The sequence below is a fragment of the Lampetra fluviatilis genome, chromosome 35 (genome assembly GCF_964198595.1).
Source record: "Lampetra fluviatilis chromosome 35, kcLamFluv1.1, whole genome shotgun sequence".
Classification (NCBI taxonomy): Eukaryota; Metazoa; Chordata; class Hyperoartia; order Petromyzontiformes; family Petromyzontidae; genus Lampetra; species Lampetra fluviatilis.
The window spans coordinates 10,926,271-10,947,522 of NC_136309.1; the positions used below are offsets into that span (position 1 = coordinate 10,926,271).

The 21,252-nt window shown below is 47.1% G+C and overlaps 1 protein-coding gene across 1 annotated transcript in view; it reads right to left on the reverse strand.

The window, feature by feature from the left end:
- Positions 1-5,935: 5,935 nt before the first annotated feature.
- Positions 5,936-21,252, reverse strand: part of TEDC2 (tubulin epsilon and delta complex 2) — a 34,258-nt gene continuing 18,941 nt past the window's right edge. Inside the window, exons 7-11 of the mRNA XM_078872941.1 lie at positions 20,030-20,108; positions 16,466-16,592; positions 9,345-9,446; positions 7,537-7,733; positions 5,936-6,882 (exon numbers count right to left, since the gene is read on the reverse strand). Coding sequence (XP_078729067.1) covers positions 6,739-6,882; positions 7,537-7,733; positions 9,345-9,446; positions 16,466-16,592; positions 20,030-20,108 — 649 coding nt within the window. The 3' untranslated portion in view covers positions 5,936-6,738. The remainder of the gene's footprint in view (positions 6,883-7,536; positions 7,734-9,344; positions 9,447-16,465; positions 16,593-20,029; positions 20,109-21,252) is intronic.

Genomic DNA, 21,252 nt, shown 5'->3' on the forward strand with positions numbered 1-21,252 from the left:
GATGCCACAGCCACACCCAGCACTGTAAACATGTCATTACGGCAGTCCGCCCAAAGCCTGCCGTTGATTTCCTGCGTACGGAACGCCCGTGGCCGTTTCGCCTTCACCTCGCAGACATTTGCTCCGGCCCTCCACACCCCCCTCTGCCTTCCATAAACCAAAGAGAAGAGTAAAAAGAGTCGAGGAATTTACACCATTGGAACCTCCTTTGCCAGTAGCAAAATATGATAATTGGTTTTTTACCCTTTTATCTGGCAACAAAACTGACACCTTTTTTTTGGCGTCATCTGGTCCAACACCATGTGAGACTAGGCTCTAAGGAAAGCTGTCTTGGGTGTGGACCAATCCATTTCAAAGACAGTGCATATCATTATCAGAGTTGTGTTTTTTTTGCATTCCGACCGCAGGTATTGTGGTCAATGCAAACATGACTCCTTGTAAAAAAGGTGTCAGTTGTGTTGCCAGATAAAAGGGTAAAAAAACAATTATCAAGAGTCGAGGAACTCCCATGCCATGCCGAGTGCGGGGAAGGAGGGAGGGAGCTGAGTCTCGGTAAATCAGAAGTTTCAGTGAATGGGTTTCAGGTCCAATTTCCACCGTTATCCAGAAAATGATTCGTAATGGCTTTTTGGGTCAGGTGGTGCAAGTATGATGCGTGGTCGTAGAAAACTTCCTACACCTGGCACTACCATTTAATAACGATGTCGGAATCAGAATTTGTATTTATCCTGGAGGAATCTGATGAGCTATGAAGCTCTTTTTCACACATGTCCAGTAGGGGCACGGGGTTAGAAAGTTAAAACAACACAATACACAAACACGATCGGAGTGCTAAAGTATAGGAAAAAGAAAGCAAATCACTCAAAATGAATACGTAAAATAGATCAAGTATATACGGTAACATTGCATAAGTACACCAATTCCTAAGCTTGGGCAAGATTGCAAAACAGCAAGAACAATCCCAGACCACACGAAGACAACGACACACAGTCCCCCAATAAAATTGGACGTAAAATGTTTACTATTGATACATGGATAAGGATGAAAGTTTAAATCACATTTGCAAATGCAGTTGTATTCAGAACTGATCTTCTGCTTCGGGATATTTTTTGAAGATGTACAATTTTAAGGGGGGGTACAGGCTTGGTCCTAAACGTTGTCCCACACACATTTGTCGTGTTAGCGGAGCGGGAGACAAGGTTCTTAAGGATGCACCTTCTTTATTCAACACTTCAGGTTCACAGGTTCGCCCTTGCTTCTCCCAAGTCGTCTAGCCGAGCCTTGACACAACCCTGACCGTGTTACACCGACGGTGCCGACGGAGACAGCCAACAACTATCCGGCCGCGCAATATCTAGCGAAGACGGCAGCGACGACGAGTCCACTTCCCAGAACCGGCAGCCCTGAGCTCCCACGTTCCGCTGCTTTTATGCTACCCGGCACGGCCTGGCTCCGCCCTGGCCGCACCTCCCTTCTCGAACCCACTAGCAGGTTCCAGGGGCTTCCTGGCATCATCAGGCAGATGCCAGAAATCTGCCAAATTGTTAAATGTGTGTGGATTGCTCTCCCACACACCGGTGCTGCTGAAGCAGTGACACACTGGCACGTTAGTTCACGCGACAGCTTTGTTACTTGGCTGTGTCGGGTGGAGGAGGGTTTACGACACACATTTTACTTGCGCCATCTGACCCAAAAATTATTTTGAAGTAATATTAGTTGCGAAAGCCCACACGTGCGAAATCCAGAAGGTGCCCGAGTGATGTGCAACAGCTGTTACCAGCTGTGTGTGATAAGGTGTACCTTTAGAGCCAACCCCATTGAACAACCGCCATACAATAGTGAAAAATAAGACTATATTTTACCCTTTCGGACAATAAAATGAGTTAAGATGTTCAAACACCAAATAGATACATTTTGCATGTTATTAGCCAAGACAATGTATATATTATCAAAGCGTGTTTGTGCGCACAAGTATGTATGGTTAATGCAGACTTCATGTCTTGCAAAAGGTATCTAGGTGTTTGAACATCTTAACACCCGTTTTATTGCCAGATAGGGTAAAGCCTATTCTTATTTTATATCGAGTAGCAAACCACGGCGACCAATGAGCCTCGTTTTCAGTGACCCGGGCTACAAAGCTGCACACCGGAAACATTCGGTCGCAATGTCCAACGTAGTAGCCCCTGACAGAAAAATGAACGTGCGAAGGAGCAATTAAATCGCGTCGTAGTATTTTACTCGTAATATCGCGGGGGAAGGCTCATTGAGCCCGCGAGCTTTTTCTCAAGATCAACCCCCAGGAGGAGACGGGTCCGGAAACGGGCACAGCGGATCAACTCAACGATTCGTCAACGCAGCAGCAATACAACAAAGCGACGCGTAAACCAAAAACTGCAAAACACGTGAGCAATAACGCACGTAAACGATGACAAAAAATGTAAAAAATAAAATCACGAAACCAGTACCAAAAAATAATGAATGGAAACCATAAGATATGTAACATGTAAAAAGTAACAAAATGTGAATGTAAATAACATGCAGACAGAACATGTAAATAATATAACGTGATTCTTTACAATGAGAATATACTTATTTAGGCTAGATGAGCTATAAAGCTCTTTTTCAGAGATGTCCAGCAGTTTTCACAGATTCCCAACAACAATACGTGTCAACAATAACAAAACGCGAATATAAAAACATTGAAACAACATGTGACCAATAACACGTCCACACCAGAACACGTTAACAATAACAGCATCACATGAACAAAAAACGTGAAACACATTCCTGCGGAGGGAGTTGGTAGGAACGTTGGGTTGCTCGGTCAATGGCCAGGGTCAACGGCGGCGTGGTGTATTCCGCAAATATGCCCGACTGTGAGGGCGGGCACAAGCCGGCGTGAGTAGGTGAAACGTTGAGTTTTATAAGGGCACCACGGGGTGACCAGCCCCTCCCCACCCAGCTCCACCCTCCCCATCCAGCCCCTCCCCACCCAACCCCACCCTCCCCACCCAGCCCCTCCCCACCCAGCCCCTCCCTCCGCACCCAGCCCCTCCCTGCACGACGGACACATTAATCCCCTGTGGGCTGGTGTAACCAGGTTCCTACCAGTAAATACATTTCTGGCAGAAATACTTCCAAGTGAGATTTTTGTTTTTACGACAATCGGCTAAACATTAACTACAAAAGATACATTTATAAACGATACAAAAGCACATCTGTAAAACTTACTTTCCAGCGAGGTACATTTCAGTTGTAAAATTAGGTACGTTTCGGCCCAAAAAGGCAAAAATTATTTACATTTGTAATGCGCATTTCATCCGCAGATCCCAATTCGCCAATGATGGCCGAGCTCGGGATCAAAGCTCTCACTGTGGAAGCAACAACAACTTGTTAACAGCGAGAGAAACAATGTTGTTGTGTGTGCAGTAAGGAGCAACCATGGTGACATGAAAACAATCCGGGAACCAGCGTTCAATAATGGGACATCACGCAGGCGACGTCGAGTTACATCCAAATGCAGGCATTTAAAAAGTGGAATCAGCCCGACGACCAACGCAGCGGTGATCGCGAAAGTAAAATCGCTCGAAACGAACTCATACCGGAGGGATTACATACGCGGCGGACATTGCGTCATTGGTGCTCCATCACCTCGAATTCCCGAATGAAGACCCAACTGGTGACCTCGCTCCTGCCGTACGGACTATTGATACAAGCAAAACATCCACCTTGCAACAATCCCCGTGGCATTTGTTCACCCCCCCATCCCTGGTGCAATCTACCCGTAAACAATGACACGCCAACCGAGGAGGGGCTGGCACGTCCCCAGGTGCAATAAAATGACAAGCCCGCGGATATCCGCCAACTTATTTTAGCAAATCCTTGTTCATAGTTGGGAGTGAATTGGGTGGAATTTTTTTAATTCTATGGCAAGTCGTCCGGTTTCCAGGTTGCATAATGCTCGAGAAATCCACACACCAACAGTGCTCTTGGCTTTGGCCGCAGGCTAAATTATAATTGTTAAGGCCCTTTGTCCATCCACTGCAGAATAAAACTAAACACTTTTATTAACCAGATACAGTCCACTCGGCTATTAGCTATTTTCAGAAGCGACCTGGCCACAAATAATAGGTCAACGAAATGGCTTTTTATCACGTTGGATATTTATAGCAGCCAAATACTCTAAACGCATGTTAATTCTAAATGTGGAGGGGAAAGCCGGAGAACCGAGAGAAAAATCCACGCAACCACAGTAGAGAATATGCCAACTCCAAATATCCAGGCGTCATCGTTGAGCTCGAACCCTCGACCTCCTGTATACCAGGCAAAGGTGATAACATCTCGCCACTGTGAGATGGCCCCCTCTTGCAATGTTGGTTATGACAATGACCATACTTCACCATGCTGGCCAGTGCGGGTTGATGGACCCGATTCAGATATTGTTCGCCACCGACGTTAGACATTGGCGAGAGTCAAACTTGGGTTTCCAGGCGAGTAGTGCACTTGCGCTAACCACTCTGCAGACGCTTCACTCCCAGAAGACGAATTCCGGGTTGAATGTGCAAACAGGGTTGCGCCTCCGCTCAACAAAGCCTGGCACCAATGTGATCGCCACGCATTCCCCAACATCGCATAACTGAAAGTCACCATCGATTTGTCGATTTCCTTATGCGACATGGCACATGCACAGCATTTCACCGCTTGTCTATCCCTTCGACTTTTACATCATTACAATGGAAATATATCAGCAGCAGCTATGGTTAATCCACTGCTGGATTATTCCCTCTCCACAGACCACCCAGTACCTGCTCATGGAACTGAAGGCAAAACATTCACATTTAAAATAAGCTATTTCTTAAACTACTTACATTTAATCAGGTATGGCCCATTGAACTAGACAGCTCTTTTTCAGAAGCGGCCTGGCTACAAATGACAATGAAGTGGCTTGTATGGAAATTTATAGCAGCCATGCAAACTCCAAATATACAGCAGCAGGCATCAAGAGTCGGGATCGAACCCATGACCTCCTGCATATCAGGCGAGGTAATTAGCATCTTGCCGCCGTGGCGCCCCAAGTGCCGTACTGTGTAATGGGACGAGAGAAAACGCCGCTTGGCCGCGTTTGCACTTGTGTTGGTTCTGGCTTGAGAGCTCTCACCACGTACGACTCGCAAGCGGTGCCCTCGCTCACAGCGGTCTCCTACACCTTCAGGGCACACGATGCCTTGAGCCGCCAGTGTGCGGTGTTTGGTTGTATCACGGCGGAGTACTCGGCCGTGGTTCATCGCGTACTCTTCACACGTTGTGGTCGAGTCGGATTAGCCTCTGTTCATAAGTATAAATTACGTGGCATTAAATGCTCACGCCTTTAATAGAAAATCTAAAGATTATTGATATTAATTGTAGGCATCCGTGCATTGGTGCAGTACCAATGGTTTGTGTGGCGTTTCCTTCCCTGTGCCCTTCACAATTGTGCTCCAATATTCAGTTGTCCCCACTGCCGAGCAAAGCAACCAACTCACCAACCAGTGAGCAGACGTCCTCCGATTAAACTTTACTTCATACTCTTTGGTTTTTTCAGTAAAGTCACGTGGGTATAAAATAAAATAAACCACGTTTCTGGCGCAACACAAGCGTCCATCATCAGGTGGGCAAGCATGGTCTGCTGCTGAGGCAGACTGTTCATTTTATTTTCTACCTACGTGACTTTACCGAAAGAACCAAAGGGTATGGATTCCTGCAGTCACGAAAGCTTCAAATCAAACTTTACTTCCTTGCAGACTTGATATTTGCCATGGAAGATTACTCTTTACACCGATCTAATCACATTCCTTCAAATTCTAAAACATCCGCAATAAAAACAAAAAGATAATTCCGAGAAAATGCTGCATTCATCCCAAATTGTAAGCGCGTAAGAACCACAACAAAAGCAGACTGATTTCGAAAGATTTTTTTACTTTCACATTTTTCCAATAAACGTTTACTGCATCGGTGCATGAGGTATCGTGTTATACATGGTAATTGTAGACAAATGTGTTCTCAAACTTTCACGCGACCGATGCACATTTGTGATGTAAGAACACCGACAAGGGCACATTAGCGGTGACGAAGGCGCGCGCTCTCAAACGTAAACGGCGCGACTATTAGCGGCCCGCCAGCCCAGATGCGACTGGCGAAGGAACGCGTGACAGCGGTAATGATCGTAATTACACTCTACAAAAAATATAAAGGGACACTGACAAGCGTAATGGCCTCACATTTGGACGCAATTATGTAATTGGACACAGACGCTGCTGCTGCTGCTGCTGCTGCGGTGACGATGGGAGACGAGAAAGGTCTGCGCGCACGCATGCACAAAGACAAAGATCCCCCGCGTAGCCCACACAGGCTGTTGCGGGGTAGTGTCGTTTGCGAACATCTACGACGGTTAGTACGGCGCGCGAGTGGGGGGGCGGTGGTGTGACCAAGCATCATGGTGCAGCAAGGGATTCATCTTGAAGCCGAGCTGACCTATGGGAGGCCCACGACCGGTTCAGATACTCGACACCAGGAATCGATTGCAGATCGCTGGATTTTGTAGCGCAGTGCCCCAACCACTGCGCCACCGGTTCCCCCACCCCCACGCGTGCACATACGGACGTACACCCACGCACGCAGAGACGCTCACGCACGCACACAGGCACGCGCACACAGACACACACGCACTCACACGCACGCACACGCCCGTGTAAACAGCCTTCACAAAGAGGCATCGCGCACCAGGGAGGGGAACGCCTCGGCGCCCTCGCATAGGATGGAGTACACGGCCCGGTACACGGCGGGGAAGGGAGGCCGGGCGGGGTCCAGCGTGCTGAGGAAGGGAAGGAACTCATCGGCGATCGCCTGCCCGTTCCCAGGGAGCCCGCATGGGAGGGGAGGGGGCAGAAGTGGGGGAGGGGAGACATCGGGGCGGAGGGGTCGGTAAAAAATGGAAAAACGACGTCACGGTCGCGTGATTTGCCAAGGGTGGATCCACTCTAGCCCGGGTACTGCGGCGTAACGCTGGGAGGCGCTCACTTTGTTCGCGGTAGCAGTGCCCGATGTGCGTAGCTCCTCAATGCAGCCGCACTGTCATTCTCCCCTTGCTCAATCGCACACATCCCGCAGGGCCCGTGCCCTTTGCCCATACCGATGAGCACGTAATCTCCGTGCATCTTATTTTACTCCAGTTTTGCAGCAAGTGCCGTTTGTAACAGATTTGCCTGTGAAGATTTACGCAATCTTTCCTGCGTTGCGCATCACGCGTGCAGGCATTACCTCGACACGTTAATGCCCACAGGGCAACATGTATTATTGGTGACTTGACCGATACAATCTACCATTTACCTTGCTGAACCCGATTTGATCACAGGTGCGCACACTCAGGCTCTCAGCGGTACCAGCTCTGAAATCACACGAGCTTCCCGAGCCACTGGGCCACCTCCATCGTACATAACGTCCTAAGCGATGTACCTCGCACTCCTGCGAATCATCGTCATCAACATAAGCAACAATCACCTGCTGCACACGCTGAAGCAACTGCAGCCACGCCATGTCGTGTTGCACGCTCGCCATTTCCTTCAGCTCCTCCGCGGAGCTGTACGTCACCACGGGCCTCACCAGCTGCTCGGCAAAGCGGGCCCCCGTCCTTCCCTGGGGCAAGCTCGCACTCGGCACCTGCAAACGGTGGCCCATCACAGACCACCGCTCGGCCACTAATCAGGGGCCGCCACGGACATCCACAGATGGCGCGGGACGGGGAGAGGAAAACTGAGCTTACACGCAGGGGACAAAGTCTCACGTGGACTAGAATTAGTTTTCCTATAAAATAATAGCACAATTGTTTTGTACACAAATAATAAAATACAGTCAATCGACCGATGGATGTATGCGTGCTCAAATTCTTTCGCGCAGTACGTAGCCAGACGCGAGTTAATCGGAGGTGTGGATGAAGGCCTGCCCGAGCCATAACAGTCATTGGGGTTGTTTGTTCAAACTTCACTGTGCTGGTAATGTGGCGGGGTTGGTGAAGAAAGCACCCAGGGACCGATTCAAACATCATTCACCACTGATGTTAGCCGTGACTGGCAACAGAACTCGGGTCAGCGGGTTCACAACTGCGTCACCGCATGACACGCAATCTTGTACCGTATTCACCCAGAAAAGTCCCAGAGACTGTCAGCGTAGACCAGTGGATGACAATAACTGGCCTAAGCCACAGACACTCAAAAGTGGTGACAGTCATCTGGGGGCGGTGGCTATGCAGCGCTGTAGCGACAGTGAGGGTTGTGAATCTCCCTTCCTTCCCATGGACGTTGAGGATTACTCCGGTGGTCAGCAACCAAAAATTACAAGAAGAGCCGTTTTTTCCCCCCAATTCGATAGAAAAGGTCTATATTTCAAGAGCCGCAATGCGTGTGAATAATGTCACTAAGCAGTCCTTAAGGAGCAGCATGCGGCTCCAGAGCTGCAGGTCGCCGACCCCTGAGTTACACCCTGGCTCGTCAGGTGAAGGAATGGCAGCAAAACATGTGGACAACCACCTGTTCCATCTGTATGCGACAAGAGTGCGTCCTCCTCGCACGCATGGGTTTTCTCAGGGTGAACAGGATTCATCCCACGTGCAAACACTCATTTCATGGCCGACAACACCTTTGTATATATAGGGGACTGCAGAGCTAGGGGAATTGTTGGCGCCAGCTCATGCTGTGGCTGCCTTCCTGCTTGTCTGCGGTTCCTTCTCGCGCCTTTACAAGTTGAAATTATGACTCTGAGAATTGTTGGACAATTTAAGGAATTGGCAACGGAATCAAGACACAAGAGCACAGTTGAGAAGATGCCCAAAGAACTGACCGATTAGCGAGGTTCGCTTTGTATGGTGGGAAGTAAGTTCCACATACATACAAGACGAGGGGACAAGGGTGTCGGTGCATTTGAGGGGCATGACTTCAATGTCGAGACACTTTCATCAGTTTCAATTTGAGTTGGTGTTATTTGTTACATGGATGATCCCGTTTTGGCCAGTTGCCCAGATCCCTGGTGTGTGAGCACAGCAGCAGCAGCAGCAGCAAAGCAAAGACGACGACAACAACACAGAAGATTGCAGAGAGCGAATGCAGGGTCACTTCAGACTTAATGTACAACTAACAAACTAGGAATATAACTAACAGTCGCAAGTGGAACACAGCCGAATAAAAAAATAAGAAAACAGTGCAAATATGAGAGCACAATGTGTCGGGGAAAAAGTTAGGTACATGTGCAAGTGAACTCTCTATTTTAATCTTAACAGTGATAGAGAAGATTCAATGTAGAGATCCTCCGCATACCTTGCTGCAGCTGGGCAACCTCCTCCTGGAGCCTGGAGATGAGCAGCTGGCACTCTTCCAGAAGCTTCGTCCTCTTGCACAGCGCTTCCCAGCCAAGGGACTCTGGGGGTGAAGGACACGCGGGACACAAGCGGCGACGTTGAACCGTGAAGCATCCTGGCGTGGGTTAGCATGTGGTGCTAGTCAGTGTTGGTAGTAAAACTCCTGGCTTGGTTTAGCATGTGGTACAAGTCAGAGGAGCCCAGTGTTGGTAGTAAAACTCCTGGCGTGGGTTAGCGTGTGGTACAAGTCAGAGAGTGTTGGTAGTAAAACTCCTGGTGTGGGTGAGCATGTGGTGAAAATCAGAGAAGCCCAGTGTGGCAGTAAAACTCCTGGCTTTCCATGAAGTAAATGTGTGTATGTACTTAACACCGCAGGATGTCGCTTGTGACTGCTTGGGAGCCCACAGGAGGACAGAGGCGAATTAACAACTGCTGCTTCAATATTATCTTCTGGAACTGACGAAAATTCTCAGCTGGAAAGAAATGTGTGTGGATCGAGAGGAATAATTTATTGTATTTGTGTTTCCCAGAAAAGCCTTGCTGACTCTAGACTTTTTCCAAAAAGGTCCTCTCTGCTTGAGAAAGTTTTCAAGTAGAATGTTTGTTGGAGTCTTTTTTGTACGTGGAAGGAAAATGGAGCACGTGGAGAAAAATACACGCATGTTTGGGCGGATAACACTGACGCTCTGCAAAGTCTAGCGATCCACTTGGTATACTGCATCTTAAAGGCACCAAGAAGGCCTAAGATGGGGAATTTCATGGATGTACTCATTCTGAAACACTACATTTCTAGTCACTGTATAACAAGCTTAAGCCATGACATCAGGTGGGGCACAATTTTACAGCTGCATCAAGTATTGTGCAAATACTGTGCAGATATATATTTTTTAAAATGTGATACTGTTGGCAGTGGTGTACAAGCACAAATATATAAATAAAACGCATGGCAATATCACTGTTCAAAAGAGGAAAATACATCTATAAAATGGGTGATGTTTCAGGCGAAAGGCCTTCTTCATAGCAGTGAGACAGGTCACCGAGATCGTGTAATAACATACTGGATGCATTGCTCTTGCGTGGCTTGCAAAATACTGTGGAAGTTCTACCCATGAGGCCTGGCGGAACAATCGCTTCACCTCATCGTGCAACCCTTGACGTGTGATACTTTGGCTCAGCGGGGCTGGGTGGGGGGGAGGAAAACTCGTGTCCGCGTTTCGCCCGGTAAGGGCGGAGGGGAGGATGGGAGCGTGGAGGGTGGGTGGGGAGAGGCATGTGGCGGGGAGGGAACACCAGGGAAAGGCCCGGCTTCAGGAAGGGCAGCGGGGCAAGAGTGCGGCACTGCAGCACAGAGCGGTGGCGTGGCCCGGTCGCCCATTAAACCGCGGTCGCGCACGAAAGCTTGCTGCGTCAACACGCCTCATTTCCTTCCTCGCGCGTTTGAAGTTCGTGTGACCTGCTTCTTTCAAAGATTTTTTTTTTATCACTTTAGGGGTTTTTACAGATGGACAAGAAAAGTGTCCTGCCCAGCACCGTGGAAAAGATCGAATCTGCTTAATTAGGTCACCGCTATCAAACTTATTCCAGTTCACACTCTGCTGAAAATATTTTGGCTCCTCGTTTTATAAAAGCCGCTTGAATTCGTGTGAGCCTTCAAAGTTCTCGGATTAAAAAAAAAACCTTGCTGGAAGCGTATTGTTGACGAGAACCTGCGGCCGACAGAACCACAACCGCTACTTTTATTCCTGCTCAGTATCTCGCTAATACGCCGCCGCCGCCGTGCCGGCCATGCTCACGCTGTGGCACGCCTTTCAGATAACATCTCTTACGACACAAACGGATGTGCCAGAAGCGCGCGCGTTTTTAGGCCTCACCCTCCCTTTCTGACGCATAGGCCTGGAGTAAAACTTTTTTTTTTGTAATCAAGCTGTGCTGGGAACTTGGTAATGAAAGTCGACAGGAAGGCTCCTGGGTGGGACGGCGTGCATCCGACTCCAGCCTATCTCCCTAACCTCTGCTGGGAAGACCGGCACAGGAACAAGAGTGAGGGGGGGGGCTTGGCAGATTTTTAATCTCACGTCGTTAGCCAGGGTCTGCGTGGCGCTGTAACTCGACCTATTCTTGGCAGCGGTTTTGCACGTTTTTTTTAATTGGCCTATTAATAGGAGCACCGCAACAGCGAAACCACACATTCGTCGCAAGTCGAAGGGCGAATGTCACCTGTGATGGGGTGCCCATCGCACCAAAGATAAGGCAGGCCTGCTCATCGTTCACGGCAAATGCAACGCTGGATGCCGTGCACGTGACGCGCTGAAATTACGGAACCCCGTGCTCCTCATTTCAATCGGCGGCGACATGCAAAAGGCCCCATTAACTCAATCACGGCCGAGTTGGCGCATTGCAAAGTTAACAAATGTGCAATGCGCCATTATTCTCCTGAGTGCAGCAACATCTCGTGAAATGTTCCAATAGACGACAACAACAAAAATACGATCACCATTCATTAACGGCTTCCAAATCAATGGCACCGGACACGGTGAATGCGGAACAAAATACGAATTCAGAGCCATAGAATTGCGTCACTTACCTTTAATTTGCACATTCAATACTCCAATCTAATTCTACGACACATCTTCCTGTAACCCTGTAGTATCAACTGGAGGAATCCGATGAGCTATGAAGCTCTATTTCACAGATGTGTAGTAGGGCCGGGTCAGCAAGTTACAACATAAAATAATACAAAAAAACGATGGGAGTGCAAAATAGAGAAAAAGTTAAGCAAGTCACTATTATATAAACAAATTAAACATAACTTCATTACGTAAGTCCGCCTTTTCAACACTAAATGCAAGCTTGGGCAAGGCAGCAAAAACAAGAACAAAAGCAGTCCCAGACCACTCCAAGATAAGTCCCTCAAAAAAATAAAATTACACTATAAACGATAAGACTATTCTTATTTTACAGGTAAGACCAACTGAGCTGTATAGCTCTTTTTCAGAAGCGACCTGGTCACAAATGATAGCTCAACAAAGTGGCTTATCGTGTGGAAATTTATTGCAGCCAAATACTCGAAACACACGTTTAAAAATGTTGATAAAAAAACCCGAGGACCTGGAGAAACATCCACACGACTACGGGGAGAACACGCAAACGCCAAATATACAGACATCTTGGTCGGAATTGAACCCACAACCTCCTGTATACCAGGTGAGGTATTTAACATCTCGCCAACATGGCACCCCATTAAAATGTAACTATCGTTAAACAGGTAAGGATCAAAGTTACAAATCACGTGAGCAATGTGGCTGTATCCAGATCGAATCTTCTCTAGTAGCAGTTTATCGTTTCAAACCGATAATCCTCAAGAAAAGCATCACCAAGTCTCTGCGTGGTTTTTATGGGGAGTCCCGTTTTCAAAGGGTTTGGGAATGTTTACACGTATCAGTGAGAGAAAGTGGTGGCTTGAGGGGGAGGGGGTCCATCCAACAGTGGATGCACCATAGCCGATTACTTTTATATTTAAATGTTGAAGGAATACCAGAACGCCGGGTGAAAATCCCACGTACGGTCGAGCAAAAATATTCCAACTCTGCACAGGGATACCCCGTCGACCAAAAGCCTCCATATGCCTGCCCGCCACCACCGCACCAAAAGCAGGCGATCTCAAGTGCACGACGCCTCCATTTCTGCAACGTCAACCAACGACCGCCTCCTAGCTGCTGCCTCCAGGACCGTGGCATCGCCACCAAATCCAGCGGACCGCAGATCAACGGACAAAAATTACTGCGCTGTCACAGTAAATTGAACTAGCGCGCACAACACAGCTCATCCGTGGAGTGATGGCGATCAGACATCCGTCGAATGAGCTGCAATTGCCAATGTTTATTCCTTATGAATTAAATTTGAAAAGACGTCTTCACTTACAACAGGGGGAAATTAAAAGTCGCAATAGAATGGGAAGTATTGGAAAAAATCTAATCGTGTCCAAACAACACAATGTGCGGTGGGAAAATGTGGCTGATCATGTGACACAACATTGTGTCATGCATTTGCCAGTTATATCTTTTTTGAAGGCTCAGAAGAGTTTCTGGAGAAGAAACAAGCATCTATTGAGATCACAATGAGCCCAATTCACTTCATATAGGAAGCGAGAAGAGGGACTGATGCACATTACCGATTGCTTTCCCCATGATCCCAAAAATACATTGAAAATCAAGGACTCATCTTTTCTCAAGCTCAACTACTGTATATCTGCTGTGCAAACAACACTACACGTGCACACACCTAATCTATCAGCAGCCGAGTTGAAAATGTAATGGCAATTCACCACAAACCATGGATTTATTGCGATATTGTTAAATTATGTAATGCCAGCATTAACGGGACTGCAAACGATGGCTACCATTAGAATCCCTCTCAGGGACCAACTTCATAACGGGTGAACGCCCTATCAGTAATAATCGTCCATTGTCAATATTATGAAAGATAACTTTGTAGATTCCAAGCGTCCACAGTATAAACTTCAGCACATAAACCAACAACGATAAAAAACGACAATGATGAGACTGCACAACCTATAGGAATAGGACAAGGGGAGAACGAGACGGTCTTGGGAGCGTGGAGATCACGTCAAGTGCGCGGCCGTGCGTGTCTGGAAGGGGGCCAGGCGGGGTGGGGGGGGGCACGGTGCGATGGCGAGCGCTGGAAAATAAGGTGTGTGTGAAGCAGCTGCGCTCCTGTTCTCCCCCACCCCTGTGCCGTGTCCCCGTTCACTGCCACTCAAGCATGGGAAAGCGGTGGCGCTCACAAGGGGCCAAAGACAACACCCTGTTGGAGGAGGTTGGGTGGGGAGCAAGGGAGGGAGGGAGGGATGCGGGGACACTGGCTGAAATGGCAGCCTGCCAGATTCGCTAATGATTTTACGTCGTACTTGTAAACTGCAGTTGAGTGCAAGGCCGAGCTTGTGAGCTCTATAAAATTAGAAAAAAAAACTGCAGTAGTGGGAATTCGTGACGGCGTGTGAAGGGCGTGCAACAATGCTCTTTACGTAGACGTTTAACATTACCGATGACCTTCCCAGGTCAGAGTTCGCCTCTGCAGCTTTAATGTTTGAACACGTGCAGATTCACTTGCATAACATCCTGGCTGCAAACCAACAAGGACATCGCCGGCATTCACTTACGTACGTACGCACGCGAGTGAGCGCAAAGGTGCCGCGTGTGCGTGCGAACACCGGCCTGTCGTCCCAGCTCTTGCCTTCTGCCCATCCGGGCGCATTACTAGATAATAGCAGCAGTTAGAACCACTGGTCGTCTGGGAGGCATCGTTGTGATGCGCGGTGGAACGGCGGCGGCGGGTGCTGTCCCTTATGCACGCGGTTATGCAAAGTTTTTTCAAATATTTTTTCCCCACCGGAATCTGTACAAGTCGCTTGTAGTCGGGGCAAATTGTCCTGCCAAACTTGCCCGGGAGGGGGACGTAATTAAGTGGATAGCGGGAGTCACCTTTCATTGCTTTCCGTAGGAAGAGACCGGCGCTGGGACAGGTTAAACGGCGTGCAAACGAGCAGGAGCAGGGTGCGCGAGTCACCCGGAGCGATTACAGCTGACAAAAGGGGCAACGGGGAGAAAATCTGCGCGCGCTTCGCAAATTTTTTTTGCCGTAATTTGTTTTTCCCCTTCGACAAATGTTTTTGATATTAAACCAAAAACACTCTAAAGAGAACATTGCCAAACTGGCAGTATTTTATGAAAGCAATTTTAAAACAACCTTGTAAAATTTAAACGCTTCGTGCGATCGCTTTTATACAAAACTCTTGAGCGCAAGGTGCCAGCACGCGGGTCGTGGTTTGTTTGAAATTATTATTGCGCGAAAGGACATTACGTCTTGCCCACTTTGCAGAGCTGGTAAGAAAGTAATAGAATTCTGTGTGTACAATAAGATCACAATAAGTCCAAATACAACAAACCATGGGCCACGAGGTATAAAGGGGGTTACAGTGTGTGCTTGATTGCAACTGGACTATGCACTGCAAAGCAAAATAATTTCCCGATTAAATTTGTAAAATGTGTTCACATTTCTAAGTAAATTGGTCACACATTTAAGGAGCGTGCATTTAATCGTATCGTAATAATCTCTATATGATGGAGTGCAAGGTTGTCTAAAGTTACACAGATAGAAAGCAGTGCCGCCTCTGATTTGCATGGTTGGCTGTAGGCCTCGGCAAGGTAAGGTAATTTACCCTTTTTATCGGGTAAAAGGGTAAAGGTAAAGGTGTCGACATGCCAAGGGGTAAGGTAAAGGGTAGGGTAAAGGTAGCTCGGAAGAATTACCCGGTAGGGTAAAGGAAGCGCGAAGTATTACCCGGTAAATACAGCACCTTGTTTACCGCTAAAAGCTCCGTGGCGCAGTCCGTGGCCTCCATTTAATAAGTAATATCTAAAAAAAACTTTTAAAAAAACACGCTTTTATTAAATGTACTAGTAGTGGCAGAACTCCACGTCTCCAGGAAGTGGCCCCAAAGCTTGCCATAACGTAAGGGGCCGTGGTGATTTACAGACGTCAGTTGAGCGTGGACAATTAGACCCAAGCCGAAACACAACATATAAACAATGTTTTTTTTATGATAGAATATAGTATTGTCATCAGTTTGACATAAGTATACCAAGTTTGTAGTCGATACCACATTAGAAAGTGGGTAAAATTGAGTTACAAGATTTGAGAATCATCGAGAGTATTCTATGTGAATAAAGCACTCTACCTGGCATTTACCGTTATAAACCTTGTTCATGTGTAGTTCCCTAGTAATTACCCTGTAATCGGATAATTTGTATGGGGTAAGGGTAAAAGGTAGGGTAAATGTAGGCTCGTTGCTTTTTACCTTTTACATTACCTGCTGAAGGGTAAAAGGTAGGGTAGAGTGATTGTATTGTGGTAAGGTAAAAGGTAGGGTAAAGGTAGGCTCGTTGTTTTTACCTTTTAACTTTTACCTTACCTTGCCGAGGCCTAGTTGGCTGGACAGTACGAAAGACGTTCAACATACATACAGAGTGTCTGCAAGTGCGGTATTTGTCAGCTACTCACCGTCCGCAGCACGGCCTTCCATCTCCTTCCACAGCAGGTGATCCATGCTGCTCGTGACAAGGTCCACTTCCTCAAGCCGCTGTGCCACATCGTGGCGGCTCAACGTGGCCACCCCACCATCGAGAAACTGTGCCTCGGTCAAGGGCAAACACACCGGTCGGATACAGGCGAGTGCGCGCACACACACACCCCCGCATACACACACACGGGAGTGGGTTCACACGCTGAAGGTGTTCCGGGCCTTGGTTTACTCGTGCGAGGCGCGATAACACGCAAGGAGTGATGACAATGATAAACGGTCAGGTTCGTAATTAATTTCTTTGGGTTAGATTGCGGTAGGTATCGTTTTTTTTATGATAACCCTTAGCCGCCCGACACAGCTAATCGAATAAATGTGTCCCAAGGGCAAATGTGCCAATTGATTTGTGTTGATAAGTGAGCAAAATTGACAACTTTGTATGTTATGATGTTTCGGTGGAGATTATTATACAATTATGAAATACATAATTGTGTCAAACTAGGACCCATATCTTCAAGAGCGGGACCTTCTCTATAACATCTGGCAGGTCGCCTGCATTCATTCCAATAAGCCTGGCTGCTGATGAGACATTGTATGTCGAATCCGGTCCAATGCTGCTGAATTTATGCACTCCCAGAAAGCCGTGGGGCTTATGGGTTGTGTAATAAATACTTTTATTTACGAGGAGAGAACTACAAAGGGGACGTAATGTCTACCTAACTTTTTGATAACATTAATATAGTGAGAAAATTGTAATAATTTTAAGCCAATGAAAGCAATGAACAAAACGATCATCAGAATCCAAAAGCAGGAAAACTTGCCAGTCAACGCCTGGTGTGATACACTGATGGTGAATGATGTCATCGATCCACACTCACAAATTGTATGCTCATATTTTTCTTTACTTTGATCAAAGCAATAATCAGTAGATTAATCCCATATTTCAACAGATAATTGCAGTTATATGCTTACAGATAAATGGAATATTGCTACAAGCCTTAAAAAATAAACCAATGCACTGCAAGTTGAATACGGGCACACGTGCATTGAAAGTCAATTTTAAAATGAAATAAATAAAAACACTGTTAACACTCACCGATCCATCGCCACCAGAGCAATCTTTCCCTTATGGTGTTGGAATTGGTTTCCCATGGACACTAATCCACAGCACAAATCAGCCTTACTCAGTAAGTGAATTAGCTCTCTTGAATGGCATGTGGCTCGGAGTTCAAGGGGAATTTGGTGTCAAGCACAAGACTAATTCCTTACTAACTCAGCTCGAACCTCTGCTCCCTACGAGGACTAGATCAACTCAAACGACAATCTAGGATTCTAAACAATGGTCATGCAGAGAGCCCTTTGTTAAAATCCACTGCCGAATGAGGACATCCCCGTTCCTGAGCGAGTCATTACGGTTGTTTGACCATGCTTCAGCAAGCTGGAACAGTGAGGGTTGGTATGTGTGCATGCTGAACTTCTTTCACACCGTACGTAGCCAACTGTGCTAATCGGAGGTGCGGCAGAAGCACAACTAATCACAAAAAATCAGTTCGAAAGAAATGAGCTTTCAATCTAGATGTAAAAGTGCATAGCTCCAGTGGCTTTCTAATATCGGAGGGAAGAGCGTTCCAGACGGACGCATAAGCATATTTGAAAGCGCGCGATGCGGTGACTGACTTTGTACGACGGCTAGCCAAAAGCCACCGCTCTGAAGATGACTGGAGTTCGCGTGATGGTTTATGCCCCTTGACGAGATCAACGCGGTATACGTTGCCTTTGCGGATGCTGCACGCACGTCTGCAATGCCTCGCTGTCGTACGTGCGTAAAGCATTCATGGCAGAGGCATAGAAGTACACAGGACAATAGTTTGTGTTCTGCATTGCCCTTTACTGCCCACCGGGTAGTCCCACAATCCCCATGTTTGTAAACGGTGGCCAACCGTGCCAGCACTCGACGCAGGGCTAACCGGCACAGTTTCTCAGACCTGGCACACTGCGGGTAATTTGGTCTTCGGCAACTGCAAATACATGCGTTGTTGTAGGTCATCCGAATATGCCACGGTGGAGAGATGTTAACTACCTCGTCTGGTATACAGGAGGTCGTGGGTTTGATCCCGACCGTGAAGCCTGTATATTTGGAGTTTGCATGTTCTCCCCGTGGTCGTGTGGATTTTCCTCGGAGTTCTCCAGTTTTTCCCTCCACATTTATAAACATGCATTTCGAGTATTTGGCTATTAATCCACACATGATAAGCCACTTTGGTGAGCTATCATTTGTGGCCATATCGCTTCTGAAAAAAGAGCGATATAGCTCAGTGTGACTTACTTGGTAAAATAAAGAACTGTTTTATAGTTTTTTATGCGATGTAAAAATACATGAGTGGTCGTGTTTTCTCCCATTGATTCTTCAGGGCACTGACAGCAGATCAATGCATTCCTTTTGCAAGAAAAAGTGCGGCCGGATCGATCCAGCAGAGGGCACCTTCTGACAGGAACGTTGCTCGGCCTCTCACGGAAAAAGACGCAGTTTCCCAAACCTTGACAATCACTTTGACGCATATTCCCAGGGGTGTGTCATGGTAGGTGAGAACGAAAAATAAACCAAATGGGCAGCTGTGTTAATTTTGGCCTTGGGTAAAAGAAAGCATTGTCGGCTAAAGCTTATTTGTACTCCTCGGCGATGCGAGTGGAATTTGCATCGGACGCGCTCCCGTGTCTGCTCCCCGTGCCAGGACGTGGAAGCAGGCACAGCAGGCTCTCCCCATCACTAACATTTATTTGTCCTGGGGAGACCTTGCGTGAAACATCTCTTCCTTGCCGCTTGCCAGGTTCCACACCCAGTCCAAAAGCGTGCGCTTGCAACGGGGGGGGGCAAACTTCCTTTCTGCAAAACAGCGGCCAGGCAGGCCCAGTGCGCTCAACTTGTCAACGCACCGTCTTGCGCAACGAGGGCTCCGTTATTAGATCCACATGATAAGCCACATGGTTGAGCTATAATTTGTGCCCAGGTCGCTTCTGCAAAAATAGCTATATAGCTCAGTGGGGCCTTACCTGGTAAAATAAGAAATTGTTTAGTTTAACACTATGAGATCTCTTTTACCAGTGGCAAAATATACCATTATGTTTAGTTTAAGTTTAAGTAAGCGGACCCCAAAACACTAAAGAGCAACCACAGTCCCATCGTGTTACTTAACTCGGAGTACAATGCCCCAGTACGGTCAAACTAAAAGCCATGCACATAAAATGTATACAGAACTCACTTAATGCTGCAGAATCATCACTACTGGACATCTGTGAAAAAAGAGTTTTATAGTTCACCAGATTCCTCCAGCCTAAATAAAGATTCTGTTTCTGATGGGACTATGAACTCCACTCCCACACTGCCACTGCACGGTGCAGTGGTAACTGTGCCACCATCAGTAAGAGAGACACAAAAAACATCGCGTGACCCTATCCAGACGGTGCTTCACACGGACCTCTTTGTTCCAGCCCGGAGTCCTTTGGCTCTGTGTGCTTGCCAGCATCACACCACTTCTTAAGGATACAGTCGACCGCAACTTCAGGGCATACGCCTCCTCCTCTGGCGTGCAGCTGTCCTGCAGTAGGCCCACCTTCTGCCAGAGGCTGGGAACAACACAAACACAACAGAGATGTATTTGAGTCCTGCAGATCGCACTCACAAGAGGCCTTGCAGTGGCAGCTACGAGTGCTGGCCGTTCGACCGGCAAAAATGTACAATGGTTGGTCTACGGAGCACACAATCCTGGGGCGACGATGCAGCCCTCTGATCCGATTGGACGTTTCCATGGCCAGTTGCAGCGATTAAATTTGTTCAGATATTCAGCCACTATTTTTTTTTCAACAGAAAAAGGTGCGGTAAAATATTGTCGACAACCGCTGGAAAGAATTGCCCTAAAATGACTCTCGTGTATCGTGGCCTTCAGGCATTACATCTTTAGTGAGCAACAGCTGATGATACAAATAGGCATGGTGCTTTTGGCAACTCTACAATATTGATAGAGTAACTGGGATCCAATGTACCTGTGTTGTTCATCGTTTACATTATAATTTCTCAGCAAGTGTCTGCATTTCCAAAAAATATATAACACAGGAGTTTAATATGTAAAAACATGTATAATAGACCTGTTCAGCCTGGCAATAAAGATGAAAACTAAATGAAATTATACGGCTGCAGATTAACCTAGTTATTCTGTAATTGCATGGTTTTAAAGTTTTAACGGAGGATAAATCATTTCTGTGCAGGATCCTTGATTTGGTGAAAGGTGCCTTTAAACCAATCCAGTTTGATAGAGTGAATTAAAAGCTCTATATTTAGGTGAAGTATTATCTGCTTGATTCCACCCACAAGGGTGTGATGAATTACTTTGAGTTGATATCATTCCGAAGTTCACATCTTAATTCAAGTTTTTGTGACGTTTTGCATTCACACGATGTGCACATAAAAAATAATTACAATTTTTGTGCAGCGCTCTTTCCCAAAAACACTCCTCAAAATCGGCGTTGCACCACAGCCAGCAAGCACACTGCCAAAACAATCGCTGTTATGGAGAGCATTGGCATGCACAGACCAAACCGTGACCTTGCATCACCGCCAGAGAGCCCCGCTCCCGACCAGCCTCGTCACCAACAAAATTGATTACACTGTGGATTTAGATCAATAGCCACAGATGCTATTTTATAAATCAAAATACCATTTGGGATTTGTTATATTACGTCTGGGCGGCACAAATGGATAAAAACGGCAGTT